Source organism: Haplochromis burtoni, unplaced genomic scaffold (assembly GCF_018398535.1).
Source record: "Haplochromis burtoni strain Fernald_Lab_line unplaced genomic scaffold, NCSU_Asbu1 Contig_1019, whole genome shotgun sequence".
In the NCBI taxonomy this organism is placed as follows: domain Eukaryota; kingdom Metazoa; phylum Chordata; class Actinopteri; order Cichliformes; family Cichlidae; genus Haplochromis; species Haplochromis burtoni.
Window position 1 is genome coordinate 77,536 of NW_024583380.1, and position 14,197 is coordinate 91,732.

Sequence of the window (14,197 nt, forward strand, 5' to 3'; positions counted from 1 at the left end):
CCCCCCTTTTCCTTTCCTGCTAAACCTTCCTTTTAATATACCAAATGTTCACATTTTTTGGATGTTGCAGGTCTCAGGATTTTTTTATTTTTATTAAACACAAAAAAGTCTTTGAGCCGGACATGTGACCACATGACAAGGGACCTTCACTGACTCCTAGCAGAACTCCTGCTAGCCAGAGTGCTACAACGCTGTGGAAGTCATTATTTCCTGTATAATATCTTGTATTTTCTCAAATGCACTGTAATTTTTTAACCTTCTACCAGCTGTGCCTTTCTCAATATGTAAGAGTTATGTAAATGTGTTTAGCTTAAGTTTGACATTCAAAGTCAAAATTGCACAAAGAATTTGTTTTTTGTTTTAATGGTTTGTTTTTTGTTTTAGAGAAATGAATAGAAGTGTATTCTCAGTGATTTGCTTGTTTTCTGCATTCTTTAAATAAATGTTACATTTTTTTGAAATAGAATTATTATAGTACTTTTTTTAAAAGTCACAATTAACTATCAGGTAGGGTGGTGGTGCGGTGATTAGCGCTGTAGCAACAAGGTGGTCCTGGGATGGATGAAAAACGAAGAATGACTGCTACGCAGAGCTTTTAGGAAACTGTTTAAATTTACTTTCCATGGTTATGAGAAATAAATAGTTCCAGTAAAAAGAGTCACACACCAACTGTTCACCGGCAGCTCAGTGTTTCAGAGAGGTCGAGTTCACAACACAGCAGGCCTTCCATGCATCAGGCTCACATACACACACACGTTCAGACGTGTTCACGGAAAAATACATCAGTCACACATTTTGAAAAAGTACAGTTTTACAATGATAAATATTTTAGCTGTTATCGAAATCTCCTTTTGTGCATGTTACTGCTGTTCGTGCACACAAATGTCCTATTAACAGGAACAGTTTGCAGTTCACGGAGAAATAATCCTGCATCTTTCGGTCTGATCGAAGTAAAATGGAAATCAATAACTTCTGAAAAACAAAAACTATTCTAGTGAAGCATCCAAGCATGCAGTATAAGAAAGCTACTTTATTTTAAAGAGACATGTTTTGGGTCGATGTAATACAGGAAATCTACCATTAATATAATGACATTTTCCTGGGAACACAATAATTTATACATTATTCTAAATATAAACTGGTTACAGTATATTTTCTTTACAGTATTTGTGTTGTCACAGTTTGTGTTGAGCTCTTGAACATGATAATGTCCGCCTTATAAGGAAAGCCTCCTAAGAGTTATCTACAGGATTATTAAACTGTTAGCTGCAAACTGTGTTAGTTTAGTTTACTCCATTAATGCTTTCATATATTAATTTATCAAGAATTAGTTGTGCCTCGAGCACTTCTATAGCATTTTTCTACCCAATCAGTATCTGAAAGAGAAATCTCTACTGTAGACATTTAAAAAAAAAAGAAAAAAAAAAAAGAGCGTAAATACAAAACTGTCATTAAGATGTCGACCAAAAGAACTGCAGTAACAGGAAAACCTCCATCAGATCATCTTACATGTGATGTTCAAAGCACCCTGGTATTTAGCTGCACAAGATTAACCACTGCAGTCAGGTCTGTTTTGCTACTGTGAGTGCAGGTGTTCGCTGACATTTTACGTAATTCTTCTGCGTGTGACTTTTTTGCTGCCACAAAAATGTAATGTTTTCTATTAATCCTTTAAGGAAATGGTTTGACATTTTGAGAAACATGCTTATGTGCCCCAAGTAAGATGACAAGGCTGACACCACTCTTGGGCTTGCACACTGAGCTAAAATTCCCAGCACCTGTAAAAAAAAAAACATTTTGGTTTTTACAGGTGATCATGTTTTTCACTTAAACGGTGAAATAAAGCAGAATGCGTTGATTTGTCAGCTTTGTAGGTGTGGACAAACGTTACAGAGTTAAGCTCGTCATTTCAAACTCTTTTCAGTCTAACCCAACCAAAGCTAAAGCTTCACATTTAGCATGACGTCAATCTTCTCATGTAACCATTTCCAATGAAGATCAGCCAAAGTCTGGACCACGAGTGATTACACCTACACTGGTCCATGGCAAAAAGAAAAGTGCATATACAACTAAAATAAGCCAGGGATGCAAAGCACACCAGTGAACATTTATAAGAGGGTGATTTGAGGAGGTCTTCCCTTTGTTTCAGTAAACATATAATCAAAAGCAAGACTTCTCAACAGGCTTTATCATCTGTAGCATCACTGTTGGTTGCAAACAACATAGCGGGCAAATGTAAAAATTTCAATTTGAAATGTCTTTTTTTTTTGTACAAATACTGAAAGAGCAGTGGTTGTTCAAAGGCAACCCTCATTGCCTTTGAACAGCCCTCCCCACCCCCACTATCCCACCCCCCAGCTCTGAGAACATGCCACACTGACACTGCTGTTTCACAAGGAGAGGTCACAGACACAGAGAACACATCCTAATACTGTTGGGTAAACTTGGCCAAGCGAGGCTCCTGTCCCTGATTCCAAAAGAAAAAAATTAAACAAAATAACAAACTGAAACAGACCAAAAACAAAATACACGCACACACATGAAGTGCAAGTTAAACACAAAGAATTACTGCAGTGACATCTCCGAATGTACACAAAGCAAGAAAGTGTAGTTTGCATTTATCTTAAAAAAAAAAAAAAAAAAAAAAACACACACAAAAGAAAACAAAGGAAACAAAGCATTGAAATCCTGGCAGCTCTGTGAGAGGTTTTAAGGAAGGCTTGCTGGCTTCCTGTGGGAGTCACATGACTTCCTTTTCAGCTCCAGTATTCCTCTTCTTTCATCTGCTTGCCTCCCCTCCCGTCACACCTCAGTTTTGGTCCCGTTGGTGAGCAACAGTGGTCAAAAAGAAGCAAGGGGTGGATGTTCTCATGTAGACCATGTAGCTCTGCGTGTGCTTCTTTCACCGCCCAGCTGCCAGTCATAGTCACACTCTCTGATTTTCAGTTTAACCCCAGAGGGCAGCGTCTTCTGCAAGTCCATCCTAAATGTTTTTGGAGAAATGACAACCAACACCATCTAGTGTTTCTGGAAATGTTGTAGAGTTCAGTCACGGAAGCTCGAAGAAAAACAAAACATAATCTCCAAATATATATGTATATAGAGATATACATATTTTACAAAAGAAGCTTTCGATCTCCAAGGACGACGACAACAAGAACAACAACTTGGGCCACAGCATCGACATCAACATCAGTTGACTCATGAGAAGCCGGAGGATCGTTGTCAGGAGAACAATAGTAACCTTACTGACTGCTCAACTGTGCATGGCATCCCGAGTTCACATTGTGCAAACACACACACACACGCGCGCCTTCGCGCAGACACACACTGTGTTAAATACAGACAGTAGTAGTTTAGCAGCAAAAAAAAGTTCAACCTCACCCATCCCCCCCCCGCCCCCAATAAATAAACAGTCACCAAATAGATTCAACTCAGAGTCACTCGCTCAGATTGAGTGTTTGCGTGCGCGTGTGTGTAGTTAAATGGGTGGTGTGGGTGTCACTCCGAGGGGTGGTGGGCTCATGCAAGAGGCTGCTGGGAGGTGTAGATGAAGTGGGGCGTCTTCTTCATGAAACACTAGAACAGCATGCTTTGCCTCCTGTTGATCTTGCTGTTACCTAAAAGAGAAAAAAAATACAACATGTAAAATACATCACCCATAATGCCTTTGGTTTACGCCATAGACCGCAGGTGTTCCTCATTCAGAACTGCACTTTCTGTGTGTGTGTGTGTGTGTGTGTGTGTGTGTGTGTGTGTGTGTGTGTGTGTGCGCACGCACGCATTTAGGCAATTCTAGGATGCTAGAACCGTCTTAGTTAACAGATGCATTTTCATCATAAATAAATGATAGTAATAAAGCGTTTTATAGTTCACATTTAAATTTAAATTTTGTGGTTGACTCCACAGTGAGGTCACCAAACAGTTTATGAACTACTTTTCTGAAGTCTCGAGGTTGAGATCAATGCTGATGCCTTCTTCGTCTTTTGAAACCAGATTCGAACATGTTTGAGAGAGAGTGGAGCTGATCAGCTTAGCTCTTGGTGCATTTGATCTTCGATATATTATTTAGCTATTTTTGGACAGGACAAAATGTAAGGACAAAGGTGGTTGACTCTTTAGAGTGGCTGTTGGTACAACTGAATGCTGAACAGAGGGTGGGTTCTTTAGAATTCATGGACCATAATTAAAATAAATAAATAAATAAGCATCATGTTAATTAAAAAGCACTTGAAAATGTAATTGAGACCATGATTTGGTTAAACATTTGGATTCTCCACCTACCTGACTCTGGATACGAGGAGTTCCTGTAGCCTGGGTCTCTCTGCAGCTGCACTTCTTTCAATGTGAATATCGATACACCTGAAACACAGGGGAGAGGTTCAGTTACTCCAACGAGTAACAGAAAAGATAAAAGAATCGAGAACCAAAGCCTCTGAAAGACAGACAGCAGCTTTATTATCAAAGGTGTGTGTGCTCACTCTCAGGAAGTGTGTGGACTCTCATCCCAAGCTGCCTGAAATAGGAATGCTTCATTGCCTCATCAGCTGAAATTCTCTTCTTGGATTCGTACTGCGGAGACAGAAACAGGAAACGATAAGGATCCTGTGACTTTATCAAAAAATGCATCAGTGCAGCAATCAGGGAATTCACAAGAAGTTCGTTACTGTGCCTCCTGCTGTCATCATAAAGGAATTCATTACTAAAATAAATCTAGTGACTAGTGATGCAAAGCTGAAGCTTTGCCATTACAGAAACACACAAACGTAAACACATCAGCCTTTTTTCATATCCAGCAGATGAGAAGAGAAATGACAGGCAACAAACTGGAAGTCAGATATGAACTGGTGATACTGTGGTTCACGGTTGGTGCCTTAAACTAGTTAGATTATTTTTCATTAGTTTAAAGTCCTTTGTTTGCTAGTAGACTTAGACTCTGAAAACCACTACCAGACTAAAAGTCAAACATATTCAGGCAAGCTGGTTCTTCCATGCAACCTATGGGAAACCTGCCAGCACCCATAGCAAACATAAAGAGGCATTTAATGCAGCCCCGTACACCTATTTGCAACAATACCCTGGGACTCTCTGCAACCACTAGTAACCATTCACTAACCCATTGAGCAATACACTTCTTTTCTTTCTTTTTTTTACCTGGCAACTTGTGGTTGCCGGGTGTTGGGGTGGGGTGTCGCTCTGTGTGACTGGGGCTTAAGTTACACCAAACCACTGATGATATTCATGTACATCTCACTATTTTTTGAGTAACTAAATCAGTTTTTAAAAAGCTGGGTGTGAATGGTTTAATAGGAGCATTTAACAGAACTCAGTTTTGACCAGCTGTTACTATTTAACCAAAGGCTTGCATAAGACAAAGAAAACTAGGAATATCAGTGCAATATATATACAACTACTTATACAGTATTGTGATTACTGTGACAGTAAAGACTCACTCTGAGGAATGACAGCAGCAGCTCGATGCCTTCACTGTCTAACCTAAAGAAGACAAAAAGAAGAGAACAGTTTGGGCTGATGGGAATCTAGGCGCTCATGGGAGGAAGGAAGTGGACAGACCTCTGTAAATGTTTTACAGGATTTCCTGCCTGCAGCAGGCATACACACACAGACACAAGCATGCGCACACACACACACACACACGCTCAAGAATATATATCAATTATATAAATGCAAAGGGGCAGATAAGGAAAAACAGATCCCACGTGTGAGCGGTACCTGGGGGCATGATTGATGATTGGCTGGGGTTTGTATTTGGGGAAGCTGTAGGATTTAAACTCTTCGATAGAAGAGATTCCTGGCCAGTTCTCCTCTGTAGGTGTTCCTGAAGTCACATAGTCACATATAGGTTGCCATGTTCAATTAAGCAGGTAATAACATGTGGTGAAACGTCTGAGTTGTTAAAGAGATCAGATCTTGCAGAAAATGCTCACCCAGTAGCCTGAAGATGAGGTGGAGCTCGTCTTCAACGGTGGAGCCGGGGAACAGAGGCCGACCTGCAGCCATCTCATAGAATATACATCCAACACCCCTGGAGACACACAAACATGCAATTTCATACAATAAATGAGTGAGTGGGAGGTGGGGTTAACAGTTTTCAAGCTGAGAATAATTTGAATTAAAAATGCTGAAGAGGTCTCATGATGAGGCGAACAGTTTTATATGACACAAAAATGTTATTAAAGTTAAGCATTACCTCTTCACGCATTCATTTAAACAGACCAAAGAGCAGTATGTAGTGATCATGGAAAACAGAGATCACTTCATGACTTTGGCTAACTGTAGGCATACTACTGGTTTGTTAGCCAAGATCTGAGGGTTGCAAAGAAGTAGTGAAACTGTAAGAGTGCAACAAAAACCGCAAGCAAAACCTGTACCGTTTCCTTTAAAATCTTTTATTCTAAAGGTGCCCAGGTGTTCATTTCCGATTTCTCTCGCACTTTTCACAGATTTACTGCTGCTTAGCAAGTAGTTGACAAGTGTCTGCAGACGAGTCATCGTTTTCCATACAAAGTATGGGTGCCCACAGCGATCTGCTAACGATCAAAGCCTTTGCAGGGAGGTATGTGTTGCAGTAACATGCCTCTTTGGGACCAATTTCACCTAGCAACTACAAGCCAACCAGTTGCAGAATACACGTTTTTCCCTAGCAACCAGAGTAATTCATGACCAACTGGTGTCTAGGCCTGTGTAAATGGGACATTGGCTTCATTTCATTCCCTCACTTTATAAGTCCACAGCTAACTGAAAATACAACCACACAACTACAACAACAAGAGATCTACAACTAACTAAATAACTAGTTTAAGGCAACAACTGTGAACCACATTATCATCCTCAATTCATACCTGACACCTGACTGGTGTTTTGTTGACTGTCATTTACCTTCTTAAAGTTTTTTTTTTGCACCATGAAATTGAAAGAATAACTAGCAGTTACTGTAACGTCGGAGCCTACAGTATTCACCCTCGTCCTACTTATAACCGTGCTTCTCCTTTAAAATTTAGTTTTTCAAATCAGAAGTTGATAAAAACTTATTTCTGGCTTCAGACATACATTATTTATTTATTCATACACAATCCAAAGCAAATGAAAAGCTGTTATCATTAGCAGCTGCAGTAAAAAGAATGAAATAAGAAGTGCAGTACAGTAGAGAGTGCTGTTTAGTTAGGTCATAATTCCCTGTGGGTTTGTAACTACAAAGGACACGTGTTGCATTACCAGCAGCCATTTGATTCAGCATTTAATTAGTGATGATAGCAGTTTAAAACCATAAAAAGGATTATTTGTAGTTATTATAAGCTACATACCACATATCGATCTGGGTTGAGTACTCAGAGGATCCCAGCAGAACATCAGGAGGTCGGTACCAAAGAGTCACCACCTCGTTGGAATAGGTTTTAGTTGGAACAGACTTGGCCCTGGCCAAACCTGCAAAGCCACCACAGACTCATAAAGATTTTTACACAACAAATCAGCATTATGTCTGTGAAGATCCTCTCCTGCTGGTCTTCCTCTTACCAAAATCAGCCAGTTTAAGTTCTCCTCTCTCATTGATGAGGAGGTTCTGTGGCTTCAGGTCCCTGTGGAGAACTTTCCTTTTGTGACAGTATGACAGCCCTCGCAATATCTGGAACAGGAAGATCTGGAAAGGTATTTTTAAATGGCTTGATGTTATTAATAAGTCAGCTCATGTTTTCATTACTTATGTTTATGCTTTTCTGATCTAATTTGCCTGATGTGATGGAAATACAAACAGAAGAAAAGACCAAAAGATGCTTTTAGACTCTTGGGAGAATTTATATGGAAAAATTGACAAAACAGTTTAATCTGTTAGACACACAGAAAATATAACAAAGCTGGAAGGGTTGAAAAAAAAAGAGTTTACTTTACATATCATGGGGAAAAAAACATCATCCTCACCTTCACATTATGCATACTCATTATGTTTCCACAGTCGTCCATGTACTGCTTCAGGTCTTTGTCCTTCAAGAAGAGGTGGCACCATTAGACAGGACGTACATGTACAAAAAGTCTATAAACGGATAGACCATTTTTCTTTTTCTGTTTCTCTGTCATTCAACAAATCCACTCTGAGTCTTACCAGGTACTCAAAGACGAGTGTGAGGCTCTTGTCAGTGTGAACGATGTCATGTAGCGTCACAATGTTGGCGTGTTTCAGGTCCTTCAATAATGACACTACAGATGCACAAAGATGTTTTACAAAGACAGAAACATTTAACACTTATATAACAAAACCTGACTCAGGAAAATGAAACACCAATTAAAAGGACAGTTCATAAAACAAAGGATTTTAAATCAGAATTTATTTTAGAGATAAGAAGGTTTAAAATGTAACATTCACACATTCGAGCTGTCTCTCTCAGGGTGTCACGTCTTGTTGTAGTCAACTATGGCTGAGCTAAACTGCTACACAAGACTCCAGATGAAACACCAGAACTTTGATGTATCAAAGGACATAAAACCTGCTAACCTTCTCTGATGGCTGTGCACGGGGCTCCTTCCTCATGCTCCAGCCGGATCTCCTTCAGCGCCACCAGGTTGTCAGTCAGTTTACTGCGTCCTTTAAACACTGTGGCGTAAGTTCCCTGAAAGCAACACATAGTATTAATTTAATGGTAATACTGTATAACAAAGTTACACTGTGAAGTGCATTTGGAAACTTGAGCCTTCCTCACCTCTCCCAGCTTGTCCAGTTTAATGTACGTCTCCAACTTTCCAAAACCAATCTCTGACTAAGGAAGAGAAGAATTTAAGCATATTAATTGCACTCATTTCTGCAAACAGACACTTGCAAACAAATGCAGTCTGCGTTCTGTTGACCCTTCACATTTGAGCAGGCTTTGCAGGTGTTTTCCTGCTGCACCTGTAGCACCATCTTACTGTGTCCCCGCACATTTCAGAAAACCGAAGGAGTCTCAAATCTTTACATAACCCATCATGTACACTCAAACTTTAGTTATTTGTAGCAGGTTTTTTTTTAATAATGTTGCAACAAAACCCACATCATACTTTTTCTTTCAGAGGGAAAGATCCAAAGTTCACGTGTGCAGGATATGATTTAGATCAAAGGTTTTCAAACTGTCAAGCAATTAAGGGCCCATTAGGATCACGTCCTATTCCAGTTTTATTCTAGACCCTTACAGAGTACCAGTGCATGAAGCGCAGTTAAAAATACTCTGTATTTATCTTATACTGATGCAGTTCATCCAGTCTGAAATGGGCTGTTTTAGCTCCTATCACTTTAAGACAACAACATGTTTGAACATGACCATATTAGGTATATAACTTCTAAACAAAAGAGCCCAGATGAGAGGGAAAAAAAACACCTGGAGCCTCAAGCCTGAAGTAAAGAGCTCACATTGATCACTCGCTAAAAAAAAGAAATCTGTCCGTATTACATATAAATATTCAGTAATATTTATATATTTAGTAAAGACCCTTACACTTGGCTGGTGCAACAGAAAAAAAGAATAGAGTCAAATCTTTTTCTCAAAAATTGGACAGATATTTAATATTACAGGACCTTCAGAAGAAATAAATCAAAGCAGCCCACAGATCTCTCACAAACTCAGTAGCAAAATCATACACCCAGTCTCACCAACAAGTGTAGTTCCAAAGCACAAGAACAAGATAATCCCCTAAGAAACTAAGAATGATACATATGAATATTTCATGTATGTGTGCCCACAGAGCAGCATGAATCAAACATTTTCTATCATATCTGGTTTCTGACAGCATGTCTTCAGGGATTGACCAAAAAAAACCCCCAAAAACAAGAAGAATCGATATCAAGAAGAATGAAAGGCGATTAATTATGAGTGTTTACTGTCTTTAAACCTTTTTATTTACATTTAATCTTTCAAAAAACTTTCAAAGGCAAACTCACGATGACCACGAATCCCCCTGTCAGTGATGATAACCACACCGCAGCAGAGCATTACAATCTAATTTTATAGGCTACAAGTGTGAGGTGAGCGCATGTGACTACAGATTAATCCATCTTGGGCTTGTACCAGGAAAATCACCATGGAAACCCGGCACAGAGGGTGTCTGGTAACAGGACTGCTTGTGCCACAAAGCAGTAAAAGAACAGAGACAAACAGACACGCACGCGCACACACTGACCAGCGAGGCTCGGCGCGAACGTCGGCTGAGCGGTTGGTCGAAGGGTGGGCTGCTAAGCTGCAACTTTTCCAGGTAGCCGTCAGGGATTCGGATGTCAGCAGGCAGAGACAGGCGCTTGTTGAGGTCCTGAAACACACACACACACACATATAAAGAAGTCTTTATCTAACGTTCCTAAAGAAACCGTAAAGTTAGCCTGTGTAACAAGATCACACCATGTGCTGCTGACACTTGTTATGTGTCGTCTGTATGTTGTGTAGGGCATGTTTCAGCAGTGAGCAGCACAAGACAATGTACCCTGCAGAATCCACCCACATCCCTGCTGCTTCTAAAATAACTCGTCCTCTTCTCCTCCTACTCCCAGAGACGACAAAAAACAGGTCGATCACCATCTTATGGAAGGTGAAAATAAGAGGCGGCCTGGTAAAAAAACAACACCATGATTACAACATGATTATAAAACTGTACCTGCATTAAGCTCGTACAGCCAATCCGCACTCATACTGCACAACTCACATCTAAAGTGTTCTGGATGTCAGATCATATCTATTCCAGGATCAAAGTCAAGAACACCACATCTAACACTGACGAGCTTACATAATGCTGATGGATATAATGGGGGAAAAAAAACATTTAGTGGATTAAAAATACAGCGTGCATAAACCTCCCATCTCTGTACTTATCTTTAAAGTTTGGCCTCACCGCAAATAAATTATTCCCTCTCATGACAACAGCTTTTTGTTTTCTGAGACTGCTCGGAGAATAAGTTAGTATTATGAGTTCCCACAAAAGTCTGATCATAGTCAACATATGCATCTTGTAAAAGGAAAATTTGTCCTCCATCAAGATGGTGTCAATATATGATAGAGTCATGAAAAAGAAAGTTTTTCACAGGACTACAGTTCTGTGAAGAAATAGGTACACACTATAATACTGCCGACCTATTGCACGCAATGGCGGCGCCATCTTACCCTCCGACCCTCAAATGGTTATCTGTATGACTTTATCAGTCTCTCACATCCCTGTGGAGGAATTTCGGTCCACTCGTTTACAACGCTGCTTCAGTGAACTGAGTTATGTGGGCATTTGTTCACACAAATCCCACCACAGCATTTCAATCAGGTTGAAGTCTGGGTGTGATACATCACAGCGCCTCGATTCTTTACTTTTTCAGTCTGTTGTAGATTTGCTGTCATGCTCAGAATCATCGTTCTGCTGCATGATTTCACGTGGGCCGAGGTTTAGCTGTCAGAAAGATGGCCTCACATTTCGATTCACAAGATCTGTCTAACCACACAACTACAATGGGAAGACTGGTAGTATTAACACAAAGGGACAAACTACCAAAATGTCTCCAGAGGTGCTCACAATTGAAAATGATCTTCTTTTTTTTTAGTTGACCTAATTAGCAGCACCTGCCTGCTACCTACACTCTTATGGAAGTGGTAAACATGTAACTTTCTCAGCAACACTGTGAGCCAATTGCTTGAAGCTTGGCAGCCTAGCCAAGGAAGACCCTATTAAACCGTGGTGAAGATGTGAATTGCTTTCTTAATGAGTGTAAGACAGGGCACTGACCCTGGGGGAGGACTGCACTCTCCAAAAGCCAATATTCTAACCATTTGTTTGTCAGCAGAGTTATACAAAATTGATCAGGTCAAACTTAATGAAACTTGGTGGAGAGGCGGTGGAGTGTGGACAAAGGGACAGAACCAACTCATTCATTCTGAGATCTACAACACTCATTTTCATACTGCGAGATATCTCATTGGCTAGTGCGATTTTTAGGTAGCTTCCTATTTAAACTACGCTGTGCATCTTCTTTAAGAATGAATCAACACAAAGACTTTGTAGACTTCTGAAGCATCAGTTTAATGGGTTAAGAAAATACCCATACTGCTTTTATAATATAGGAAACAGATTTTACCCAGGCATAGAGCTGGTTCACAAGTGAGAAACCAAAAGCCTGTTTATCTTTTACTAAGACCAGGTGACCGAGCTTTCGCTGTGCTCTTAACCTCTTTGCTGAGACAACTTTATGAAAACCTCCGCCATCAAAGAACCACAAGAAGAGCAGTGCGCTTACCCTCATGTAACGCGTATCTGCTGTCTTTGACCACATCCTCGATTTCCACTTATTTCATGCACAAATGAAACTAACATTTAAAAGGGGTGAAAAGCAGGTCAGTGTGCATGTGTATCTCTGTGAGAGGTAGCATACATCAGGGAAGGTGATATGGCGGGTTCTGGCATATTTTACCATTGACCAGCAGGGGGCAGGGGGTCTCCAGGTGAATTCAGTCTTCCTTTCCAAATCAATATTCCCCCAGATTAAAAAAAAGCCAAACAAGTAAACATATCAAATAGGTTTTATAGTGCACATAATCTATGGTAAAGTCAGCATTTGCTTTAATTCTATTAGGAGAGAAGAGATTTTCTGTAACTTACTAGTGAGTAACACCATAACAGGTGCAGTAGAAGGGTTCAAATGATTACAAAACCACTGAAAAATTAAACAACTAGAAGGCATAAAAATCCCCTGATAATCATGAGATCTGTTTCAATTCAGCTCTCTCCCTCTTTTCTGTTTTTTTTCTTATCTGAGCTTGTGTAAGGGACTAATTCTAATCTATCCTGGGTGACACCAATGCCAGTTTTTCATGTATAAATAACTTTCTTTGGGGTATTAAGAAAAACAAAAAGTGGCGAAAGCTGAAAATATGAATGAGAAAATAAGGAGATTACTAACAGGAGTCATTTAAAATGATTATGCAACAAAATTGGCCTAATGCTTTGTTTTTAATACATTTTATATTGTATTATAATTCACCCCTGTATTTGAAATGCTACAAGTACTTCTCACTTATACATGTCACACAGTTGTTTAAAATAGCACAACATAATTGTATTCTTCTTTACAAGAAGAATAAAGGGGAGCATGCTCTCAAGTGGAGACAGCTGACATGAAGAAAATCACTGTGGTAACCAGCACAGATTATCTCGTCTCTTTACCAGCCTCTTCTTTTGTCCTCAGGGAGCAGGGCTGCTATCAGTATCATGACGCCCCGACTCTTAGAACCCATTAGCCGAGAAACAATGTGTCCCAACCCCCTCCCAAATCACTTGAGGCAGTGGAGAAGACGAGCAGAAGGAGATGAGAGGAGGCGAAGCGTGGTATGTGGACTTGCAGCGTAAGCCGTTTTTACATGATTTACAGTGTGTGCATGTGTGTCGGGATTCTGCACGTCTCACCTCCATGGAGATTCGCCGGTGGACCCTGTTCCTCAGACAGACGCCCGTCGGAGACTGGACCTCGTCTGAAGACGTTCCTGATGCCTGATCGCTCTCCCCGTCAGATCCCATCTTCAGATTTTCGTGGACAATATCTGAAATAAATCAAGGATAGGGCACAAGAGGGCTTTGGATAAAAATCACACTGGAACTGCCAGATTAAGACGGTTTAGGAGTGATCCAGTCCGGCTAATGATTAATGCTGTTTGTAGAACAGACCTAAACTTACAAGAATCAATAACTTTGATTATCTGTTTATCTGTTGCTTAAAAAAAAAAAAAAAAGAAAAAAGGAAAAACAAAGAAGAAAACACCCAAAGCTAAATTTCTTAAAGGATAAGTCAATAAACTAAAAAGAGCGCAGTTTCTACTATAAGTAAGAAGGGATAAAAAGTTGAGTTGCAAATCTATCTTATAAAGCCTGAGGAGGTATGTTCCAGTTGCTTTGTGTTCATGCATAAGATATGTCATTTAGAAGCACATATTACCATATTTTAGACATTTATTTTGTATGGCTCTGTAGCTTCATTCAGAAGTAACCAACAGCAAATATTCAAAGCGTTGCCTGGTGGGCGATGGGATAATCTTGTTCAGACTTTTAAATCGTGACATTTGATAAATCACCATAAACACATCTGCTAAACATAATGCAGCTGATGAGATTTTTGGCCATCTCAAGTACAATAATCAGTGAGAAATGTACTTGTGAACTGATCTTGTGTTGGGTGAGCAAGAAAATGAAG

General features: G+C 39.9%; 1 protein-coding gene across 1 annotated transcript; it reads right to left on the bottom strand.

Annotated features, from left to right (window-relative positions):
* Positions 1-593: 593 nt before the first annotated feature.
* LOC102296287 (cyclin-dependent kinase 17) lies at positions 594-13,550 on the bottom strand (the record flags this gene model as incomplete). Its single annotated transcript, XM_014330765.1, is given in 14 exon segments — positions 594-3,620; positions 4,285-4,362; positions 4,482-4,572; positions 5,454-5,496; positions 5,734-5,839; positions 5,949-6,046; positions 7,326-7,446; positions 7,537-7,660; positions 7,939-8,001; positions 8,120-8,214; positions 8,510-8,624; positions 8,715-8,771; positions 10,165-10,290; positions 13,417-13,550. Coding segments are annotated over 14 exon segments (1,292 nt in total), but the record flags the coding sequence as incomplete, so codon positions are not given.
* Positions 13,551-14,197: the final 647 nt, after the last annotated feature.